The sequence below is a fragment of the Hibiscus syriacus genome, unplaced genomic scaffold (genome assembly GCF_006381635.1).
Source record: "Hibiscus syriacus cultivar Baekdansim isolate YM2019G1 unplaced genomic scaffold, ASM638163v2 tig00110528_pilon, whole genome shotgun sequence".
NCBI lineage: Eukaryota > Viridiplantae > Streptophyta > Magnoliopsida > Malvales > Malvaceae > Hibiscus > Hibiscus syriacus.
The window spans coordinates 1,328,286-1,353,652 of NW_024062770.1; the positions used below are offsets into that span (position 1 = coordinate 1,328,286).

At 34.1% G+C, this 25,367-nt stretch overlaps 1 protein-coding gene and 1 long non-coding RNA gene across 2 annotated transcripts; both read left to right on the top strand.

The window, feature by feature from the left end:
- Positions 1 to 6,890: 6,890 nt before the first annotated feature.
- Positions 6,891 to 8,149, top strand: LOC120130181 (guanylate kinase 2-like). Its single transcript, XM_039147489.1, has 5 exons — positions 6,891 to 6,939; positions 7,138 to 7,226; positions 7,368 to 7,444; positions 7,537 to 7,666; positions 7,709 to 8,149. The coding sequence occupies exons 1-5, from the start codon at positions 6,891 to 6,893 to the stop codon at positions 8,132 to 8,134; spliced, it is 771 nt and encodes a 256-aa protein (XP_039003420.1). The 3' UTR covers positions 8,135 to 8,149.
- A 339-nt stretch (positions 8,150 to 8,488) lies between these two features.
- Positions 8,489 to 8,959, top strand: LOC120130220. The gene is made up of 3 exons (XR_005516809.1): positions 8,489 to 8,590; positions 8,669 to 8,804; positions 8,917 to 8,959. It is a non-coding gene; the product is annotated as an uncharacterized LOC120130220 (long non-coding RNA).
- The last annotated feature ends 16,408 nt before the right edge of the window (positions 8,960 to 25,367 follow it).

Below are 25,367 nucleotides of genomic sequence, written 5' to 3' on the forward strand. Positions count from 1 at the left end.
GATTTTTCCAGAGTACTTTATCTAAAGGAATCTTTTTGTTACGTAATTCCCTGATTTCTCTAGCCATGATCCGTACTGGTTATTCTTCATAAGTTAAATTTGATCGGATCTCTGTCTTCTCTGGTGTAATAATGTGAAATAGATCTGATCGGTATCTTCTGAGCATCAATACATGAAAAATATTATGGATCTTATCCATATCCGGAGGCAAAGCTAATTAATATGCTACTGGTCCGACCCTTTTCAAGATCTTATAAGGTCTAATGAATCTCAGAATCAACTTTACTTTGGCCCAAATCTCAAAACTTTCTTCCAAGGCGACACCTTTAAAAATACTTTATCTCCCACTTGAAATTCGATTTCTTTTCTTTTCAAATCATCATTAGATTTCTTCCGATTGGATGTTATCTTTAAATTACCCAGAATAATCTTTATTTTCTATCAATTTCTTTAAAAAATTTCAGTCCAACTAGGTCTCAGACTTTTAATTCAAAACAATTTAATGGTGTTCGGTACTTTCTCCTGTACAGGGCTTTATACGGGGCCATATTTATACTCGATTGGTAATTGTTATTATACACAAATTTGGCTAAAGGCAAATACCTTTCCTATGATCCTTTAAACTCAATCACACATGCCCTTAGCATATCTTCAAGTATCTGGATAGCTCGTTCTAACTGCCCATATGTCTACGGATGAAAAGTTGTGCTGAAGTTCAATTGAGTCCTCAATGCCTCGTGTAACGACTTTCAGAATCTTAAATTAAACATTAGGTCCCGATCAGATACTACTGATATAGGCACTCCATGCAGTTTGACTATTTCTTTATTATACAATTTTGCATACTTATCCATCGAGTAATATACTCAAACGAGAATAAAATGAGTTGTCTTAGTCAATCGATCTACAATTACCCATATGAAGTTCTTTTTTTCTAGTGATAAAGGTAGCCCCGAAACAAAATCCATAGTAACTTGCCCCCACTTCCACTCAAGAATGGATATCGGTTGAAGCAGTCCAGAGGGTACTTGATGTTCAACTTTCACTTGTTGATACGTCAAACATTTTACCACAAACTCCGATACAGCTCTTTTCATACCAGACCACCAATAACTACTTTTTTAAATCATGATACAACTTATTCCCGCCTGGATGCATTGTCAAAGGGCTATAATGCACTTCAAGAAGAACTTCTTCCTTCAATTCTTCATTATCGGGTACGCAAAGTCTTCTCCGATAATATAAACATCAATCATCTCTTATTTCGAAATCTTTGGTCTCTTTCTTTTCAATTTGTGCCATTCTCGACAAACATTTCTCATCTTAACCTTGTAGCTCTTTTATCTGATCCAAAAACATCTTCTTTAACTTAAGCTCAGCAATCAAGGCACCATATTCCTTTAATGACATATGTGCATCCAAAGCCCGTAGAGAGGCAAAAATCTTTCGTCCGCTACTATATTCGCGTTTCCGGGATGATAATCAATAATTATATCATAATCCTTTAAAAGATTGATCCATATTCTTTGCCTCAAGTTCAGTTCTTTCTGAGTCAACAAGTACTTTAGACTCTTGTAATCCGTATAAATATAGCATCGTTCCCCATACAGATAATGACGCCAGATTTTCAATGCAAACACAACGGTTGCCAATTCTAAATCGTGAGTCAGATAATTTTTCTCATGATTCTTCAATTGTCTTGAGGCATAAGCCACAACTTTTCCATTTTGCATCAGCACACACCCCAATCCATTATGGGATACATCACTGAAAACAGCATAGTCATTACATGCCTCAGGTTGTACCAACACGGGGGCCTCTGTTACTATCCTCTTAAGCCTTTCAAAACTTTCTTGACATTTCTCTGTTCAAAACAATGGTATATCCTTTCGTAAAAATTTAGTTAGTGGCAAAGCTAACATTGAGAAGTTCTTCACAAACTGTCTATAATAACCAGCAAGTCCCAAGAAACTTCGAACCTCAGAAACATTCTTTGGAGGTTGCCAATCTACTATAGCTTGGATCTTTCTTGGATCTACTCTTATGCCTTCTGTAGAGACTATGTGACCAAGAAAAGTAACTTCGGCTAACCAAAATTCACACTTTGACAAATTGGCATACAACTTCTTCTCGCGGAGTGTCTGAAGAACTACTCAAAGATGAGCATCATGTTCCTCTCTTGACTTGGAATATACCAAGATATCATCTATAAATATCGAATTGATCCAAGTATGGTTGGAATACTCGGTTCATCAAGTCCATGAATGTCGTAGGTCCATTAGGCAAACCAAATGGCATGTTACGACATAGAACAATGTTTTTGGAGGCACCTAATTGTACTGGTGGGTATAACTTTTTCGAAAAAGCGTCATATAGTGATACGAATTGATATTTTTTTTCATATCATATGATGAACACATAATATGATACAATGGTTCATAAAGGGATAACATGGTTTGGGATGGCTTGAGTCAGGTCGGCTCAGATTTTTTATCACCCCGACTTCGACCTAATTAATATATTATTCTATCTGAAATTCGACCAGGCTTTAGAAAAATATATTCGACCCGATTTTTTATGTAAAAACTGACCCAATCTGACCTGATATTCAATAACTATTCTAAACCATCTGATTAAACCCAAAAATTAGGGTTCTTTAAATGAATAAACAAAAAAATGATTCAACCCAGAAATTAGGTTCATTCAAAATGAAGAATAATAATAAAAAAATTGATTCAACCCAGAGTTCATTCAAAATGAAAAATAAAGAAAAACTCAACATATTTAAGTCATTAGAAATTCATGGTTTCAAAAATATTCCTAAACATTCATCAATTTGAATTTAAATTCAAAAATAACATAAAATGATTTTTATAAAAAAATCCTTATGCTTGAATCCATAACTTTGTTTAAATTCTATAACTACCACTTCGATTGAATTACTATATTTTGGATTTGAAATCAAAGATTTTAGTTTCTAAGTTTTAAAATTCCATATTGAATGAAAAAATAATTGAAAACTTAAAAGAAATGAAATATATGAACAAAGGAAGATGAAGAGATAAAATACACATAAGCATAGCAAAGGAAAGCAAAAAAAAAAAAAACTAAGGAAGATAAAGAGAAAAAACCCACAGCAAAGGGAGTAAAAAAAACTAAGGAAGATGAAGAGAGAGATGGTTTGAAAGGCAGCACAAGAGTAAAAATGAAAATGACAAAAAAGAAACCTTAATATATAGAGAGAGTGTGACATTTTTATAAATATATTAAATGTATATAAATATAATATATTTCGGGTCAGATCAAGTCGAATATTTTTTTATGTTTAATTTGAACCCGATAACCCCCTCTAAAAATTTGACCCGACCCAAACTCGAATTTTAAAAGGAAAAACCAGATCCTATCATGTCGAGTTAGGTCGGAACCCATCGGATCCGGGTCCAATCCCCATCCCTAGGCATGTGTCACGCCCTTGGAGATTCCAACTCCAGAGCGCACGACCTTAGTCACCTTGGAGCGCTTCTTGGTCGGTTTGGCGAATAAGTCAGTCTGAAAACACTAAGTAAGAACACTTAGTAAAAACGCAAAAGGACAAACTCTTGAAAGGAGATGCCTCTCAAAGAACAATAAGAGAGAATTGAGTGAATGCACTTTATTACTCAAATGAAGTAAAAATTGAAGTGTGTACAAATGAGGTGGGGAGGCCTCTATTTATAGTTGAATCCCCTTACAATGGACATCTAAGATCAAACTAGATCAATGGCTAAGATGAGCCCTATTAATTACAAATCTATGTATATAAGGAAACTCCATCAATCACCATCTAATCAAATCCCCCTTTTTAAGGGAATACACCCAAGCTTCCACTCTTATGACATCAATAAGTCTGATTCTTGACTTGGATGGCTGTTCACACTTGATATGGTAAGATTCTCCCACAATAATTTCTGATTTGTTGTCTCTTTTCATATTTGCGCTGCCTATGTAGACACAATCTGATAAAATGTGGATTTCATTGTTTGTATGGTCAGTGTGAACAGGCTCGGGCTCTTTTGAACCCTTCACGTTTTGGGTCAAGTCTGACAGACTGGTCATGCCCAATATGTCCTTTAGAACCTCTATCATCAACTCTGGCGCATATATTTCGAGCTTGGTCACGCGGGGCCTGACACATGGTTCATTTGCTAAGCTTGTTATTGATTGGGAATATGTATAATTTTAACGCTTGCAAGCAATTACTTAGGACTCTTTCGCTTGGGCTTTCATAGTCTGCCGAGTTAACTTTCTTAGTTTTAAATAGGAGCCCTTACGTATTCCAGTGTGAACACCAAATTCAAAAATTGAATGAGTTAGAAAATAATTAAACATTATAACCCTAAATCCTAATCCTTTTATGAGACTGGAGTGGTAGTAAATGTAGGTATTTCAATATGAACACTAACTTAGTCAAACTATGAACACCAACTCTTTTATTTCATTTAACTCTTAAAACCTACTACTATAATGCATGAATGGGTTTGCTGTTTAGAGCTCTATTTTTTCCATTACGAATTTATTTTGATAAAAGAATATGTTAAGGACTAAATTCAAAAAAATAAATACTTTATGGATCTTTTTGTGTTAATTGTTTGAATGTTAGTGATTTAGGGTTTGAATTTATAACTCGATGATTTATTTTGATAAAAACATTATGGACTAAAATTCAAACAATGAAATATTTCAGGATAATTTTTAATTTAAACCTTTAATTTAATAATATAATAATTAAAACTCCAAATCGCTAACTTGTGAAATTGGTGTGATTTTTGGTAATAAAAGGAACTTTCTACGTGAAGCATTTTCCGGATATTATGTCATTTTAGTAAAAAGTTCTTTTTATAAAATTGTTTTTATTATATATCAACACTTTAACTGTTATTTTACAAATTGTTTCGGCTGTTTACGTCATTTTTTTTGGGTTAATTACTATTATTATTAAAAGTTATAAAATAATCTTTTAAATATAGAATATTATTTTTTTGAGTTATTTCACTATTAAAAGTTATAAAATAGTCACCCGATTATTTATATGTTCAAAACTCATCATTTAAAAAGTTGATTGTCGAATGAGTTGGACGTTAATATGTTGATTATGATATGATGGTCGTTTGAGATTCTAATATCAGATTTTATTATATTTCTCAGTTAGTAGGTTAACGTCCAACTCAAATTACCATCAAATTTATAATAGAAAAGAACACATTTGGAACATATGAATAGTCTTGTGTCCATTTTGTAACTTTTAATAGTCGAAATACTCAACAAAACAACATTCTACAGTCGGATGACCACTTTATAACTTTTAATAGTTAAGAGACTCAACGTAGCAATATCATATAGTCAATGATCATTTGTGTTACTCAAAAATAGGGTAAATTATGCATTTAGTGCTTAAACTATAAGTTTCGATCCATTTTAGTATCTAAACTTTCAATTTTTTTCAAAACCATACGTAACGTTTAGTTTTTGTTTCATTTTAGTACCACACCGTTAAAAATTTAGCATAACTATTACAACTTGGCACTTTTTTATCGGTAAGTTACATCATTCATTACTCAACTATCTTCTCACTCCTATTTTTGTAATTGAAGTTTATTTTTTAAATTTAATTACTTAACTTTCAAATTACTCATAATTTAATCATTCTAACTTTCAATTTTATTTTTTATTTTAATTATGTTATTAATAAAATAATAAAAATATCATGTCACAAAATATTATTAATAAAATAAATTTGAGGGATTAAAACATTAGCAAATTAAAGGTTGAGCAGTTAAATTAAAAAATTTTAAATTTTAATGACCAAAATATGAGCGTGAATATAACTAATTGATAAATAATGTAATTTATCCATAAAAAATCACGTGGAAAAATCTCATTAAGTTTTTAATGGTGTGACAATAAAATGAATAAAAACTAAACGTTATGTATAATTTTATAAAAAAATTAAAAATTTAGATATTAAAACGGATCAACAATTATAATTTAAATACTAAATGCATAACTTATAAAAAAAATATTACTACTTAAAAAAACTATTTCCCTCAAATATAAAATGCATACAATGTGTGTTCATAAATCTTATAATTTCTTTCAAACCAGCTGCTGCTTATTCATCATATTTACCTGTTCTTTTTTAAATCCTAAGTTTGTTCTGATTTGACACCCTCCTAACTCGACTATATTTCTGTCTTAAAAGGACCACGAAAGCTTAAGCAAAACCCCTTTGCCTCTTATTCCATTCAAATATTTAACACTTTTGCAATTACCTTCTGCCTAACCAATTTAAACACTTCGATTATTTCCCCTTCTGAAGATCCTTTTTTTTTTTTGCCTCTTATCGAAGGTGTGAAGTTGCTGTCTAACAAATCTGTTTATTTCTCTTTTCCAGCTTTCTTTTCTTCAAAAGTCATAGCTCTGTTCATTATCACATATTGATATTTTAAGGTGTTTTGTTGATTTTTTTTTTCCTTTTTATTTCATTGTATTCGGGTTTGAAACATAAAAACCAACTGAAACTTGATTTTGTAGCTTGTTTCCCTCTCTTGTTGTTTCTTTTTCCCTGCCTGTTTATTCTTCTATGTTATGCATTGTAATGTTCGATTTGAATCTGAGTTTTGATTTTTGGGCTTCTAATAGTTGTACCTCTCAAAATTTGGTTCTTTTTAATTTTACGTTTATTTTTGTTCTTGTTTGACATGTAGTTACATTGTTTTTTTTTTAGATTCAGACATGTAATTACATAGATTCTATGCAATAGACGGTATCTTTCATTTCAGTGCATTTGGTTTACATTGTTTGATAGATCTGAGAAATATAAATTCTTTTGGTTTGATCTCTTTTATGTTTCCATGTTTATTGATCAGGAGAATCTTGTATTGGAGGCATTGGTTCTCGGTGGTGAGCCATTAAACATCGATTTGTCTTGTGTAATATAAATTCATTTGGATGGAAATTGCTCTTATTCACTTGTCCATAAAAAGGGGGGGGGGGGGGGAGGACATTTTGTGGCAATTAATTAAGAGTTTTAGTTCACCTAATCATTAGTAGTTTTATTGTGATTTGATTTGGTTTTGGTTTATAATCATCAGGGTTAAGCCCCAGCATTCTGTTTTGACAATCTCCAAAATGGATTTCGTTTCAAATCGAAAGGCTTTGAGACCTCTGCCCGTGTTGGTGATAGAACAGTATGATAATTTAATGCTTAATTTGTTTGTTTTTTCCCTATAAAGTGCTTCTCTTTGTCACCGGTTGGTACTTGTTATCTCTTAGTTAATATGTCCAATCATCCTTTTTGACTGAGGATTTGTGTTTGTATCTCTTGGCAGTATGTGATTGGTGGGGCAAACCATGATTCTACATCATATATTAGGGTTCAGATTGATGACAAATCTACAGACAAATGGTTAGCTTTTGGCTAAACCAAGCTAATAAAGTTTCTTCTTCTTCAGAGTTTCGGTTTAGAGTTATGAGTTCTGTTTCTGGTATTATTTTCAGGGTGATTCCCACAGTTCCGGGAACAAAACCAAAGCCCTGTAAAGGCCATTCAGCCATCCTTTTGAATGGAGATCGAATAATGATTATTATTACGGGTTCAACCCCAGATGACTGCATGTGGTTTCTTGAGGTGGTATTCCTGAAAACTTAAGATCTGTTCAAATATTGGTAGGTGGACACCAAGTATGTTAAGGAACAGAAAAAGGATTTGGGAACTGAAGTTGTTGCCTGGAGTAAGGATATGAGAGGTGACGCTGAGAAGCCACTTGTTATCAGTGGTCCTTCTGGAGTTCGTAAGGGGACGTTAATAAACATGCTTATGAAGGAATTCCCATCCATGTTTGGGTTCTCTGTCATCCGCACAACCTGTGCACCAAGGGGCAATGAGAACAATGGAGTTCACTACCATTTCACTGCTCGAAGTGTAATGGAGAACGATATAAAAGATGGGAAATTTCTCGAGTTTGCTTCTGTACATGGGAATATATATGGAACCAGTATTGAAGCTGTTGAGGCAGTAGGTGACTCTGGGAAGGTAAACTGTACATATTACGGTTCTCTTAATAGTAGTTATAGTACCAAATGGAAAACCCAGTAGTTTAAAATCCTAATATAATTGAATCAGTTCACAAAGATAGCTTGCTTTCTTATGGGAACACTTTGGCATATCAGATCTCATGAAATTATATTCACATCTGCCAGCTCTTTTTAACAATTAATGATATGCTGATGATCTCCTTGCATACTTTAGCAAAGGTATATTATGCCACTTGTATATAATTCAGGTAACTTGATGACCTTTAGATAATATCTTGTAGGTAGGACTGAAATATGTTTCAGACTTCAGTACTGAATTTTGGACCTTTAGATAATATTACCTTTCTCCTCAATTGAATGTGTTTTTATTTTAAATCATTTTAAATTTCACTATAGAGGTGCATTCTTGACATCGATGTTCAAGAGCAAGGTCTGTGAAGGCAAGTTCTCTTGATGCCATTTTCATTTTTATCTGCCCTCCTTCGATGACAGAGTTTTAAGAGCGGCTCCATGCAAGGTGAATCAGTACTGTCCATCTGATATTTATCACCATACTGTCAACCTAGTCTTGTCATAATTAGAATGCTGTAAATAGAAGAACTGAGACAGAGGAGCAAATCCTAAAGCGGCTCCGGAATGCAGAAGCAGAAATTGAGCAAGGGAAATTGTCTGGCATCTTTGATCATATACTATATAACGATAATCTCGAGGAGTGTTATGAGAATCTGAAAGTGACTTCCCTTTCCCTTCAACCATGTTATATGCATCTTAAGTTCTTCAGAAATTCTTTTACAGAGGATTAAGTTTCTTTTGTCATGATCTGATGAATTCGTTTCAATATAGAAACTCATAGAGCTGGATGGAAGTGCACCAACTAATAAGCCATGTAAGAATGTTGCATTAAGATTATTATTTTCCCCATTACATTTTATTATTGCAAATGGAAAGTAATTTATTTTAAATGTCATTCAGCACCGAGAGGGATTGATCTGCCTTCGAACCATTCGTTGTCCAAAATGGATACAAGATCCTCATTAATTGTGAGACCCCAGAACTAGGGACGGCATTGAAGAACTTGTAAGTTCATCTTTGATATTTCCCCCTTTTAAATGCTAGATCATGACTTGATTTGGTCCTTGACTAAGTATTTGTGGTTTATCCAGGATTGTCCTCGACGTGTTGTCGCTAAAAGGAGGGGCTTCTGGTCGGACAAGAGGACTAAACGTCTACGCCATTGATTCGTTTTCGGATGGCTTAAATGAGAAACCTAGCTAACGTCTGCAGCCCATTTGTGTTTGACAAAAGGGTAAGTATGATAAAGCTCTACTTGTCTTCTAAGTTCATCGCATGATTTGGATCTTTTCTTTTTCACTCAATTCTTTGCTTGTTTAAGACTTGTCTTCCAAGTTCATCGCATGATTTGGATCTTTTCTTTTTCACTCAATTCTTTGCTTGATTAAGAACCAAGATGTAGTATTTGAACAATTAGCCTTCTCACACGAGCAATGAGAGAGAGAGTTCATGTTTTGAGCGGCAATCCAAAGCATATGTTTTTTGGTTTCATGAGTATATTTACTTTTAAAGTTATAACAAGGTGTGATGTGAAAAAGAACACTTAGGATGAGCAAAATTCGACCCGAAAAATCGATTATTTTGACCGATTGGACTAGAAAATACTAGTCTTGAATTAATTTCGAATTACAATTTCATAAACTCAACTTCTCATTCAAGTCGAGTTATAAGATAGAATTTGAATATCTTGAAATTTTTAGTAATTAATAGATTGATTGTCAAGTTTGAGTTGAGTTTCTCAACTATGTATGACATATATATGTATATTTTTTGTCACATATAAAAAATATGAAAAATATATATTTCTTGTATATGATTATAGAAAATTGTTTAAATTGGAATCAATAGTATCATAATATTATAAATACTTACAATTAAATTTAAATAAAAACTTGAACAACTCGACTTGAGTCAAATTTTATAAATTCGACTCAACTTGAAAAAAATTAAAATCAAGTTTGAGTTATAAAACAGTACTAATGAATTTAAATAACTCAATTTTTTGACTTGACTCAATTGAATGTTGACCCCTACCCTCAATGTTTAATTAAATAATTAATTTAGTTCATATTTTTTCGAGCATTTTGATCACATATTGTAGGGGAAAGAAGTCTTTAACGTTTTGCTAAATAGTTACTTTAGCTCTCTTTTTTTAACTCCTGCCATTTTATTTTAGGGCAAAAAAAGTCTATTATTTTGGAGCCTTGATCATTTGTTAACTAACGGTTTACTTCTATGAAATATTTTTATTTTAAAATAAAAAATTAGAGATTAAAATATTTATAAAAGACATAAAAATTAAAATAGTTCTTTAAATAAACGTTGCGTTGTTGTTCTGCTTTATAATAATTAAAAGATGTGGGTGCATATGTGCTTAAAAGAGGGTATCATGTGTTGACTGATGGAAAGGTCGGGTTTGATTGTTGAATTGGTCCAAGGTTAGAATGGAATAAGATTTGGCAAACGGACGATTCAAAGAGAAGAATTTGCAAAAGAAAATTGTTTTTTTTTTTTTAATTCCAAATAGTGAATAGATTCCTAGAGGAAGGAAAAGTAACCTGGTAAACCTGTGGTGAAGACAAGAATATGGTTAGGTTTAGGAATCTAAATGACGATTTCTATTTTTTAATTATTCGGATTTTTTTGCCTGGGTTAATAATAATAAGAGTAAACTATACGTATAATAACATAGTTATTTTTCCTTTTCATTATCCATTTTTAATTTTTAATTTTTCATTTAGATTATATTATTATTTAATTATTGTCAATCAAATGATTGATCATTAATACTTAACACAGATGTTGTCGTGGCAATTAATCAAATTAATATAACTACACATTAGGTCCTCATTATTTACATATTAATTTAGTCTTAATTTTAATTTAATTCAATTCAAAAAATTAATCCTCCAATCAAGAGGTGACACATGTCCAGAGATTATTGTGACACATGCCAACAAGTTATTGTGACATATGCCAACAAGTTATTGTGACATGTGTCATCATATACTAAAAGATTAATTTTTTAATTAAATTAAATTAAGACTAAATTAATAGAATATAAAAATAATAATGACCAAATATATTACTATGTAAATTTTGTTAATTGTTATGTCAATATTTCTGTCAAATATTAATGATTAATGATTTGATTGATAACAATTAAATAGTTAGATGGTTTGATTGACAAAATTAAAAGATCAAGTATTAAAATAAAATTAATAATTAAGTGATCATAAGTTATCCTACTACTAATAATAATAATTTTATCATCAGTTGAAATAAGCATACAATGTAAAAGATCGCATGGATATGTGTAACACCTTTGGTATAGTAAAAATACAAGGACAAAGTGGCATGATTTTACTTTATAAATCGCCAACATGTACCCTATGGTATGAATATGGTGACATGATCACTTAAACATGATAGAATCATAGGTGCAACAAGAGAAGGTAACATAAGGGCATCTGTCGTGATGGTGAGGCGTGATCAAGTTTCGAAATGTTATATTGTGTTTGTCAACAATGTGAGCAAAAGGATTCATCGTGATACTCTCAATAAGGCATTTCAGGCTTACAGAGCCGTGTCCGATGTGTTTATAGCGTACAGAAGTAGAAGAAGACTTACAGTCGATTCTACCTTTGCTTTTGTAAGGTTTAGAAGCAAATCCGAAGCAGATACAGCAGTCCGTAGGGCAGATGGTAGGATCATGAATGGCTTTAAGATTAGAGTCTTTCATGACAACATGGGAGTAGCAAATAACAAGAGGTCTGAGGTAGGAGGATTTATATAAAAAAAGTGTGGAAGCCGTCGTTAAGGGATTACAGGTCTTATAAGGAAGTGCTTGGTGGGTTGCAGAATGTTAAAGGAAGGGCAGTTGAGGTTGTTGATCATTTTCAGCACTCTAATCCTTCTGGACATGATAACGTTATTCACGTTTCGATTGTTGAAGGAATAGATCCATGGCCAATGTTTAAAAACGCTAAGAAAAGTTCTAATATTCGCATATTGGAGAAGAAGGTTTCATGGAGAAAATCTTGTCTGGTAGGGAAAATTAAAAACATGTACAATGAAGACATTATTCTCTCAGCATTCAGTGCTGAAGGGTTAGTCGTGAAGGTTAGCGTTTGGCATGAGCTACTAGTTGTTATTGAGTTCAGAAATGAAAATGATCGACTGGAATACTGGTCTAATAGAGAGTTTTGGGTTCATCGTTGGTTTGATGAACTTGAAATGCTGGAAGGCTATGAAAACAAAGTTAGAATTAAAGTTTGGGTTTTTTTGTCGGATGTTCCTCTAGCAGTTGGAGTGAGAAATTTTTCATGGATTTGGGAAGCTTGTGGGGTAAAGTTCTACTGGTTGACGAAGACACCTGTAATCGGTTAAGGTTCGACGTAGCAAAGATCTTGTTGGAAGTTCAATATGTTTCGGATATACCAGATAAAGCATTTATTGTTTACAATGGTAGATTATACTCCATTAAAATCTCAACAGAAGTTCAGGAAGAGACTCGTGTGTTTATTGATGGATCGCTAGCTGGTGGCGGAGCGTGGCGTTCAGATGCTAAGGTAGCGGGTGTCGGCCCTCTAATCGAAGAGGAATGGGCTGCTGGAGTTGGTCTCTAGACAGATTGTAATGGGGGAGCTATGTATGTTTCGACCTGTCAGAGGAGCGACACTGAGAATGTTTTAGTGGCAGCTAGTAGGGGGCACGTGGTTACTGAGGTGGAAATGAGTGTGGCCTTTGAATATAATTTGCATGAGGTACCGATTATTTCTAATGATGGGCCTAAAATCCAGGCAGCTGATGATAGTGTTGGCCTTATGGTTTTAAATAGAGAGGTTGAACGATTATGGCAGGCTCAGACATTATCTAACAGCTCAAGGTTGTTGGATATACCGATTAAAGAGGTTTCGTCAATTAGAGTTGTGGATGAGAGGCTTTTATCTAAATCTCCTGAAAGGTATATTGCTCAACTCTTGATGCTTAACCAGGAAATTTCCAAATCAAAATTACATGATTTGCGTACAAGTACTGATGTAGGGGAGTCTGTGGCTATGAACAGAATGGGTATGAAGAGCAACGTTCCGAAAAGGAAGAAGAAGAGTACGAGAAAGCGAGTCAAGCTTCAAAATGGCAGAAGGGGTGTGACTGGTCGTGGTTTTTATACGGGCGAGTTACTTGTTGGTCGGCCGGGTTCACAAATTGAAGCAGTGGAAACGTTGGGTGTCGGCGAGGCTTTGGGCGTTGTTTTCTCCGCGTCGAGAGAGGTTGTGCTTCAAAGATTGGAGCAGAATGAGTTCGTGGGTAAGTAATGAATGGGTCTATTTACTACTGAATCTCTCTGGTGTGTGTTTGAAATTATATGGATTCAAATTTTTCTATTTTGAGCTGGAATATTAGAGGGTTGAGGATGAGTATTAAGCTTAGAGCTATTACTCTGGTGTTAGAGTTAAACAATCCAAGTATAGTTCTATTATAGGAATCAAAAGTGAATGAGATTTCTGGTTATGTTGAACATAAACTTAAAGGTAGATCTTGTAGGGAGCTGATTTTTGTGCCTGCATAAGGCGCTTCAGGAGGTCTTATTGCACTATGGGATCGTAATACTTTTGAGATGACCAGTAATGTTTGCCTTAGGAGAATTGTAGCTCTTAAAGGCAGTTTGATTTATAACAGGTCTGAGATTGGCATTGTCAATGTTTATGGATCGAATTATCAATCTGAAAGATATGAATTTTTCAAGCTCCTAGGTAATGTCATTTCTAATTTGAACTGCCCAGTTATAGTGGGGGTGATTTTAATGTGGTATGGTCGAAGAATTGGGTCCTTTGATCAGTCTATTGCGAGTAGACTGTTTGAATAATTTATTTCCACGTGGGAGCTTATTGAAGTTCCAATTTCAGGCAGTACGTTTACTTGGTTTAGGGGTGGCCCGAATATGGCTGCAAGCAGATTGGATATGATTCTAGTTTCATCTGATATAGCCTGTTATTTTCCTGGGTTCGTGCAGTTTACTCTACCAAGAAGCCTATCGGATCATAACCCGGTTTTGCTTAAAGAAATGAAGCAAAGAAAATTTTTAGGCCTTTCAAATGGTTCAATCATTGGGCTTACAATCTGATTCTTTTTTATAGCATTAAGGGTGTGTGGGAGGCTAACAGAGGTAATAGCATTTTTCAGTCCTTGTTAGAAACTAAGAATGTGACAAAAGAAAGGGAAAGAAATATTCGGGAAAGTAATTCTGATTCAGTGGAAAAATTGGGGAAATTAATAGACGTGTTAGAAAAAAGGTGTATTTTGAATCCCAGTTCGTGTTCTGCTCAGTCTGAACTAGTAGCATTGAAGGCTCGCTTGTGGGTAGTACTAAGGTTGGAAGAACGAGAGTGGCTTCAAAAATCCCGACTTAGGTGGTTTAAAGACAGTGATAGAAACACTAAATTCTTTCATTTAACTGCGTCAACAAGAGCTAAAGTTAACCAGATTTCAAAGCTGAAGGTCCAGAATTCGGTCTTTAAACAACAAGTTAGGATTAAACAAGCTTTTGTTAGTTACTTCCGGTGTAATTATAATGATGTGCATACAATTCCAGTAAAGAAAATGGATATCTCTGTTAAGAGATTATGTGCTGCTTCTAGAAGGTTCATAGAGAGTCCATTTTTCGAAGAAGAGGTTTGGTTTATTATCAACTCGTTCGATGGTTCTAGGGTGCCGGGGCCGGATGGGTTCAGCTTGTTTTTTTTTAAATTCTAGGTGGTTATTAAGGTTGATGTTATGCAGTTCATGGCTGATTTTTATTGGGGCAGAGTTGATGATGCTAGTTTCAATAATTCTTACATCGCTCTTATTCCGAAAAATAGTGAGGCGGCTACTCCGAATGACTACAGACCAATTTCATTGGTGGGGAGTTTGTATAAAATAGCGTCTCGGGTTATGACTAAGAGAATGGCTAGTTGTCTCAAAGAAGTGTTGGGGGAGAACCAGTTCGCTTTTAATTTGGGTAAGCAAATTGCAGACTGCATCTTGATTGATAATGAAGTTATTGATGATCTTTCCAAAAATAAAAAATAAGTTGTGGTATTTAAGGTTGATTTTAGTAAAGCGTATAATACAGTTGATTGGCATTTTCTTAACCTTATTCTCAGAAAAATGGGATTTGGAAAAAAGATGGCGAAAATGGGTCCATTTTTGTATTTCGACTCTATCCATTGCGGTTTCAGTTAACGGTTGTCTATCTAATAGTTTTTCAATCAAGAGGGGTCTTAGGCAGGGCTGCCCTTTATCGTCGTTGCTCTTTAACGTTGTTAGAGAGGCACTTAGTAGCATGTTAAAGAAAGCGTGTCATATCAGCTTGTGTGGTGGGGTTAGAGTTGGGTTTGGAAGTGTAGAAATCTCTCATATTCAATTTGCAGACGACCTCTTGATATTTTCAGAAGCTAATGGAATGAGCTTAAAGAACTTCAATCGTGTTTTAAAAGTTTTGAGTTGGCTGCGGGTCTGAAATTAAATACCAAGAAATCCAAGATTTTTGGTATCAATGTTGATGACTCCAGAATTAAACGTTGGGAGGATTCAATTCATTGTGGATGGGATATTCTTCCTACGAAATATTTGGGTCTTCCTTTAGGTGTCAAAAAGAATTCAAAGGTTATGTGGCAACCTGTGTTGGATAAAATAAAGTCCCATTTACAGAGCTGGAAAGGTAAATTTTTATCTTTTGTGGGCAGGCTTACTCTGATTAGATCCGTGTAAACTAATTTACCTGTTTATTATATGTCATTGTTCCCTATTCCTAAGTCTGTTGCAGATTCTATAAATAAATATATTGCCTCATTTGTCTAGAAGGGTAATTCGGAGAGGGGTATCCATTAGATTAAGTGGGATACTATTTGTGGGCCTATATCATATGGGGTATGGTTATTTATGATGTTAACACTAGTAATCGTGTCTTGCTTAACAAGTGGATTTGGAGATTTGGAGAGGAGAAGGATAGTCTGTGGAAAAAGTTATAGCTGCTAAGTATAATTACGCCCAGGATGCTATTCTCCCAAAAGAGGTTAATAGGTGTAATTCTTCGTGGGTGTGGTGTAATGTAGTTAACTCGGTCGGTTCTAATGTGGGGGATTTGCTCTCTGATTTTATTTGCATTATGGGTGATGGATCTAAAATTGATTTTTGGAATTATCATTGGTCTGGAGTGAATTCTCTTAAAGTTTCTTTTCCTAGAATTTTTGGACTGGCTTTAAAAAAATCCGGCAAAATTCAGGAGATTGGGCTTTGGGAAAACGGTGTCTGGGCATGGAAGATTGAGTTGTGAAGGAATTTCTTTGAATGGGAAAAAGTTATTTGGGAGGATTTTTTACTGGTCTTGAATAGAGCTGTTAGTTTAGCCCCATCTATTGATAGATTAAAATGGGTAGGATCTGCTGATGGTAGGTTCTCTTCTAAATCTTTCTGTTCAAAGGTGGCTTCTGCAGGGAAATTGGAAGACCCAATTTGGAAATTGGTTTGGTGCAATTTTGTCCCTCCAAAAGTTTCGGGTTTTGTGTGGAAAGCGGTGCATTAAAGGTTATCGGTTATTTCAGAGTTGGAAAAGTGGGATGTTCCTTGTGTTGTTAATTCTTTTTGTTCCTTTTGTAATCGTGCTACTGAAACTATTAATCATGTTATGTGTCATTGTGAGTGTGTTTGGCAGGTTTGACAACGCTGGTGTTCCGTGTGGAATATTAGTTTGGTGTTTCCTTTGAATTTGAAAGATCTACTGCAGGCTTGGGCTTCTCAGAGAATTAAAAAACAACTTCGTTCCTTATGGAACTCGGGTTCTTCGGTCTGATCTGGAACATCTAGTTGTGCCAAAATAAAATTAGGTTCAAAGGGAGTTCTTTTTCGGTTGATCAGATCTTCTTCTCTTCTATGGTTCAGATAAGTGTGTGGGCTAACTCACTCTAGCCGTCGTTGGTTCCGATCGTTCAAGACTTTTTTCGAAGCCCTGAATCATTAGTGATTGGTTTCTGTTGAAAGAGTTCTAAATTTTCTGGAAATTTTATATTTTTCTGATTTTTTTGATTATGTTCTTCTTCTGCTGTGCTTTGCGGGTTGTAGTTTAGCCTTGGTGTTATAGTCAGTATGTTCCCTGTTCTGGAAGCTGTTTTCCAGTTGTCTTGGTGCCTGCTTTTATGTAGGTTTCGGTTCGTGTTTGTGACAGTAACTTTGGGTTCATAGGATTGTGAGATGATATCCTGTTGTAATCGAATATTGATCTTGATTTTCTACCACTTCAAGGGATATTCTTTTTCCTCCAAAGTAGGATTTAGGGAGGTTTTTTAATGAGATCCTTGTATGTGGTGTACTTTGTTTTCCTTTTAATACTAAGTACCATTTTTCAAAAAATAAAATAGTTTCTCATATATTTGCTACTTTATATGAATATACCAATTCCTTTATATGAATTACATACTACATCGATGAATATAAACAAATATAGTGACTTAAATATAATTAAAAATCTTATTTGAAATATATTATGGGCTTAAAAGTAAGAAACCCAATTAATTAACAGAAAAACAATCATTTTCCTTTCTTTCTGCCTCACTAGACTTAACATTGAGCACAAGATTCTTAACCTTGAGGTCGTGGGATCGAGTCCCATGGAGGGCATTTCATAATTTGAAGGTCTACTACGGAAGCTGCTCTCAATCTAGTGTTGGGGGCAACCTACTATTTTACATCCCCCTTACCCCATTACATATAGGAACAAGGGACAACCATTTTCTGCCTCATTGGACTTCCTATGTTTCGATTAGGCGTTGCAATTGGGAGAACCAAAAACCATGGAGATCCGAACCGACATAGATAGAAAATAATCAAAATCTTCACTCGCGGGGATGGGGATGGGATTGCTATATCTGAACTGTAGGGATAATCGAAATGTACCCGTATGAATAATTGTGGGGATAATCGAATTATACCCCGTGTGAATGATCGTGGGGATCCCCGAAAAATAGCCGTAAGGATCCTCGATATTTTACAAAATTTTAAAAATATATTTATAATCTTTTATCTATATACCTTTAATATATATTTTAATAAAAAATTATATATAATAAGATTATAAGATTATGTGTTGCAATTGTTACATCTCAACGGAACAAAAATTGAAATTTAGATATTTTCTTATTTAATATACATTGATTTGTTGAGATTGAAAAAGATTAAAATTGTACATATATATTGGGTGTTAGATGAATATTGACGTTTGAAACTTTCATGCTATAGATAAAGACCAATTTGAGACAATCTGATATATCTTACAAGTTTTAGGTGTTACATTGATTTAAAAAATGTTTGTTTAATTTTTGGGATAGGGATGGGAATTAATCGAAACCCGTAGGGATACGTAAGGGATGGGTATGGGGAGAAAAAAAATCCCCGAAACATATAATAGGGGTTCCCAAAACCGTACCCACAAGTGTTGGAGACATAATGGATAATGCAAAACTGTCTCTGCCTGCCCGTTGCCACCCTTAGTTTCGACAATCAAAGATAAACATTTTATCATAAAATATATCATTAGTTTTCAAATTATTATAATTATTCTATATATAGATGGACCGAGCGAGGGCGGATAGGGGCGATTGTCCCTGGAATTTTAAAATTTTAATATAATGTAATTATTTTCCTTATATATTTTTTTTATAAATTATCTAGTTTCGTTCTACCCTAAAAAATTTATTCGTTCCTGAAATTTTATTTGCCCCTAGAATTACAATACAAGGATTAAAAAATCAAAGCTTAAATTGTAAAGTATAAAATATTTAGTGTCGTTTGAAGAAGTCTTGAAACCATAATTGCCTCTCCTATGTTTTACCCCTTTTTCTATTCCTTCAATATTTTATTCCCATTACGATCCGTTCTATTTGAACAAGTTTTTTCGTCTATTTTAATCTCTTTATAATTTTAATCCTATTTAAATTAGAATATTACATTTTCTTTATATTAATGCTTCTTTTCGACCTATTTTCTACAATACCCCGCTCTTTACTTTCAAGTCTCGATCTTTGTCTACACTATTAAGATTACCTCACAGAAATCGTAGTTAAGCTTTATCTTTTGCCCAATGTCCAACATTCAAAGCGTGCTTGAATTCTCTTTTCAGTCAATTGTAATTATAAGTTTTTTTTAATCACAAATTATTATGATTATTATTATTATTATTTATCTTTTTATTAAATTATTTTACTAATGGATTGGTGATTTTGGTGTGGATCTAGGGAACAAGTTGCACATCTGATCATCAATGCATCCGGTTCACTCTAGCTTAATAGAAATATTGATCTTCTCAGAACAATTCAATTAAACATCTGCCTCTCTCTGTTAATAAGTAACAACAACAACAACAAAACATTATTTCCATATGTAATGGGATAAGTGGGAGGTAGGGTAGTAGGCTGCCCCCAACGCCAGGTTGAGAGCAGCTTCCGTGGAAGACCTCCAGCAGTCAGAAAATTAAAAATAAAGATAAAATGCAATGCATGTATAAAAATAAAAATCAAATACATAGTTAAATACTCTACATATGCACATCTGTAATGAGAATTAATCCATGCAATTAAATCCCTGCGTAAAAAGCTCTGCATATAGACAGAAACGTAAGATCCGACTAAAATTAAAAAGAGGAAACATGAAGAGAAGAATACACAGAAGTCAACGATAGCAAGCAACGAGAAGAAATAAGGTCAAATGGGTTAAAACCTAAACTGAGGCAACATTTCTCCAATACCCTAGTTCTTTGCCTTCATAAATTACAATGACAGAGACGTATAAAAAGTAGAAGTCATGGAAATTTCTATAAAGGCATTAAAAAAAAGACAGAGATGATACACCCTAAGGATGTGACCTATACTACTCAGCTACCCTGATCTTAGGTCTCCATACTTTCCTATCTGAGGTCATGTCCTCGGTAAGGGCTAAATCCTTCAAATCAGTTTTCAAACAGTCTTCCCACTTTCGCCTTGGTCGTCCTCTCCTTCTGGCACCGTCGACTGTAATCGACTCTACCCCTCCTGACCATATCCGATGGTTGTCGCCTAAGGACATGCCCAAACCACCATAGCCTTCCCTCCCTCAATTTTTCGAATACAGGCACAACCCCCAAGGACATCCTAATAGCAGAGTTTGGTGTCATGTCCCACAGAGTCCTACCACATGCCCATCGAAGCATTCTCATTTCTGCGACCTCCATCCTCCTTATGTGATCCTTCTTGATTGCCCAACATTCTGATCCATACAGCAGCGTTGGTCTTATTGCCATTCTATAAAATTTTCCCTTAAGTTTTAGAGGCACCTTCTTGTCACACAAAACTCCGGTAGCAGCCCTCCACTTTAGCCATCCCGCCTTTATACGATGTTTAACTTCATCATCCACACCCCCATCTTTATGTATAATAGACCCTAGGTACTTGAAACAATCCTTTGAGGGGAGAACGTGTCATTCTATGCATACCTCTACATCTTCATCGTTTTGGTTCCCACTGAAGTTTGAAAATAAATACTCTGTCTTTGCAATATTGATCCTTAGACCTTTTTCTTCCAAAGCAGTCTTCCAGGTAGCCATTCTACTATTTAGCTCAGTTCTTGTTTCAGCAACTAGGACAATGTCGTCAGCGAAAAGCATACACCATGGAACACCATCTGGTGTCGCACAATAGATGTCGTCCATAATCACGGTGAAGATGTAAGGGCTAAGAGCCGACCCCTGGTGGAGTCTGATTTCCACCGGGAATGCCTCTCTCTGTTAATAAGTGAAATTCTTAAATTCAAATATTTAATTCTCTTACATTCGAATACCTTGATAATAAAATTTAAAAAATTTGTGTCTTTAAATTTTGATAATAATTCTCTTTCATTATTTTATAGAAATAGGAGTACAAAACTTCTACAACTCGATATGGGTAATCGAAAAATCGATTCTTTTTTTTAAAGAAAGACTCATTCAAGTAGTAATATCGATTCTTCTCATGTTGAAAATTTGGTTGATCTAAAGGAGTCAGAATTTAATAATGATTGTCCTATTGTTAATGAGAGCTCTCACAATCCAAAATCAACACTTATTAGTTCTTCGGAGGTGGATAATCATTCGAGAAAAACTATAAGAATTGAAAAAGAAAGTGAAGAAACCTTTGATGCATTCATTATTGAGCGTGATCCTGAAATACGAAATTCTATTTTGGATTTTCCTCCAATTAACAAGATGATGTCCGTAGAGCGTACATCTGTAAGGGACTTTATCAACCAATTCCTTCTAAAGATTCGAAATATGTTGATAGACATGGTTGACGATTTTTGAATTCATGGTATAAATTATTTCCTGATTGGTTGGAATATTCACCAACAAATGCTGATGCTTATTGTCTTTCATGTTTCTCTTTAATAAGCCCATTGTACGTCTTAGTTCAAATTCTTTTACCTATGGTAGCTTTCGATCTTGGAAGAAAGTTAATTCATGATCCAATCGTGCTTACCTTATTCATATTGGGAATGATGCAAACTCACTCCATAAAAAGGTCATAGAAAGTTATCATGGTTTAAGAAACTCTCTTCAGCATATTCAAAAGGTGATTGAGAAACAAACTTCTCAACAACTTATAAGAAATCGACTAGAAGTCAAACTTTCTATAGAAGTTGTGAAGTGGTTAACCTTTCATGGTTATGTTTTACGAGGCTGTGGTGAAACAAAAGATTCAACTAATATTGGAAACTTTCTTGAATTGGTAAGTTTGTTGGCTTCTTACAATGATAAGATTACTATGATTTTAAACAATGCTCCAAAGAATTCAAAGTACATTTATCCAAAGAATTCAAGAAGAGATTCTTTCTAATTTTTAGTCTAGGATTAAAAAAGTGTATTCGAGATGAAATTGGAGAACAAAAGTTTTGTACAATAGTTGATGAATTCCGTGATCAATCAAAAAGGGAGCAAATGGAGATTGTGTTGAGATATAGTGATAAAGAAGGTTTTATACGTGAAAGATTTTTTGATCTAGTCCATGTGAAGGAAACTATTTCGTCCATATTGAAGAAGGAAATTTGTGATGTTCTTTCACGTCATTGTTTGAATGTTAGAGACATATGAGGTTAAGTATATGACGGGGCTAGTAATATATGTGGAGAATTTAATGGTTTGCAAGCATTGCTCCTTAAAGAATGCCCATTTGCTTATTAAATTCATTGTTACAATTGACTTAATTGACAACATCCAAAGAAGTGATTCTAGTAACACAAATTTTCTCATATTTAACTATCATCATAAATCTAGTTGTCTCTTCATGTAAGTGTAACACCCTAATTTTTATTTGCTTTTAATTTGAGTTATTTAACATAATTTTGGGACTAAATCATTATACTTTGGAAATTTGGGAGTCTTTCTACGAACTTCCAGTCAATCCAGGGCCTTAAGCTTGAATATACCCATTATTCTTTGAATTAAGAGGCAAAAGATTTGAAATAAAAAATTGAAAAATGATGAAATAAGGTTCAGAAGCCTTGAAACCCTGGACTGTGGGAAATAAGGGGAACCATGCCCCTAACCACTATGATAGGGCTTTATTTATGCCTCAAAATGATAAAACACATTTTTTAAATTTGATTTGAATCAGATATGAAAAATGGCCCATTCGAACGAAAACCATAAAGGCTCAAAACCCCTCCGTCGTCGCCATCACAATCGAAGGCTCGACCATCTTCGTCCGGCCGTCATGGCCAACAACTCTCTGACCATTGTGACCGGCGACCTTCCATGATCAAAACCCCTCTAGCCCCTTGTCATGAAATACCATCATTCACCTTAGAGAAGGGTTCAAAGTTGTGTCGAAATTAAAAATCTTGACACAGTTTTCACGGTTTTCGGTCGACCTCGACGACCTTAGGCCTCACATCCACTGTCCGTGTGATCCTCGGCTAATCGCGACCAAAACTCGATTGATTTAGCCCACCATCTTTACTTCAATGTCATTAAATTACCCATCACTATTAAAGAAGTTTTGGTATTTCGAAAAGCTATTTTCTGCTGTAATTCATCAGGAAACAACACCATCAATGGACTTATCAGCATTGGAATTGAAAATATGGAAGATTTGGTCGTCCTGGGCTTTATATGTTGGTCGTGAGAGTTCCAGGACCAGTCTGGATCAATCTAGACCTCCCGAACTAGTCCAGATAACCCGAGCCAAGTGAGCCAAGCCAGCTGAGCTATGTAAGCTTAGCCAATTGACTAAGCCGAGCGGATTGACTGAGCCAAGCTATGTTGACCAAGCCATTGACCATTGACTGACTGTTAATTAGTTGTTGACGAGGCCTTGATCTACTGTTGACTTTTTTAAGACCTTCTATCTTGATTATTTTTGACATAGTGAGTCTGTTTTTGAGGTCAATTTCATCAAATTCGAACCCAATAACTTGATTTTCTATATTTTATCTTTCATTCAATCGGATTTTCACATCTAAGTTTTGTTTCTGATGTTAATGATTTTCACATGTATCTGAGATATTATGGGACGTTGAAATTAAGTTCAAGGGAGATCAAATAAAGTTTAAGTGGCTGACTGGTATAACTAAAAAATTGAGGTATTACCTTACAACTTTTGCATGTGGTACATGTTAGGTAATTGATGTATGCATAAATAAATATTTTTGGGCTTGTATTAAATATCAATTATTCTAAACTCATATAAATTCTAGTAAAATGATGACAAATCGATTTGAGACCTAAATGACTCCTATAGTAATTTAGGAGGCCGATAGGAGATTCTAATCTCAGTTTTTGTTTGATTAAGCAGTTGATCTCGAAACGTTCATTTTTGAGCTGTGCTTGTAAAGGATTATCATACTTGAAATTCTTGGATATGAAATGACAAAAATTCCCTTAAGATATAAATATGACATCATTTACTAATGATAGTGGAAATGACATGGGAATTTATACTAGAACTAATATAAGCCCTAAATCATCTGTTTAATTTCTTAGTCTATTTAAAAAAGACTCGAATAACTCATATAAGGGACTAGAGGACTGATAAAAAATAATTCAAGTTCAGTGGTTATTCAATAAAGCAATCAACCCCATAATTCTTAGATGATGATACTTCTCGTTAAATAATTTTTAATTCCAGAAATACAAGGAAATGAAATTACAAAATTACCCTTGTGAGATAAAAATGACCTAAATTGACCCCTAATAGTGGAATTAACTTGAGAACTCTTATTTAGCAAGATAAACTTACAGATTCACCTATTAAATCCCTAACTTTTTATATGAATTTTAGTAATCCGTTTTCGACCTCCGAGAGGGTAAAAGACTTGGAATTTTTAATTTCTAGAATAATCACCCGAAGACCAAATTACTAGAAATAATTCATATTTTTTGACCAAATAAAATGACCGAAATACCATCGAGCTCTTAAATGATCTAAATACCCTCACGACGTAGAAATAAGTGAATATCATGGGATAAATTTTGGAAACACCTATAAACTTGAATGTTTTACCGCTTCTAAAGATTTTGGAGCACGATACAAGCACGTCGGTCATTCTAGATTCTATTGCAATACATAAATAAAATAAATACCAACGAAATACCTAATTGTCTTCTCGACATCCCATCAATGATGATTGTAAAGGTGATTAGTTCAACTAATGTAGTTAATATTAAGAAGTGAATATTCATGAAATATCTTAGTCTGAATGATCGGCAAGTATCATACTGTTGGGATCTGATTAGTTTGATCTAACTCAAAATTTTGATAATTCAATATAATTCTTGGATATTGTAAATCATCATTCACCATTATTAGATTAAGTTACTAAGAATTATTTAGGAATCAAAATGTCTAAAATACCCTGATGGTTTGATTAATGGAATCACTCCCAGTATATTTGAATATCAAATTATTTCGATGTAAAGGTTTCTGAATACTTTTCTGATGTACTCGAATCCTATATGGCTCTGAAGCATCAATTTTTAGAAGTTTGATTAGATTCGTTAGTAATCAAACCCTTTTAATTGGGACCTTGATCCTGAAAACTGATCAATTTAAATAAGTTTCATGCTTTCCAATCCTGATAACTACCCAGTGTCTCACTAAAATAACTGATCACTCTAGTGTGTTCCTTTTGTGCTATATGATTATTTTATCTGTTCTGAAACATGAATGTTTTATCTGATC

Excerpts from the sequence above, each read along its gene's own strand:
- LOC120130181 (XM_039147489.1), top strand. The coding sequence starts at position 6,891 with ATGTTTATTGATCAGGAGAATCTTGTATTGGAGGCATTGGTTCTCGGT. Across the intron at positions 7,227-7,367 it reads CCCGTGTTGGTGATAGAACA|TATGTGATTGGTGGGGCAAA; the intron begins GTATGATAATTT and ends ATCTCTTGGCAG. Across the intron at positions 7,667-7,708 it reads ACTGCATGTGGTTTCTTGAG|GTGGACACCAAGTATGTTAA; the intron begins GTGGTATTCCTG and ends AAATATTGGTAG.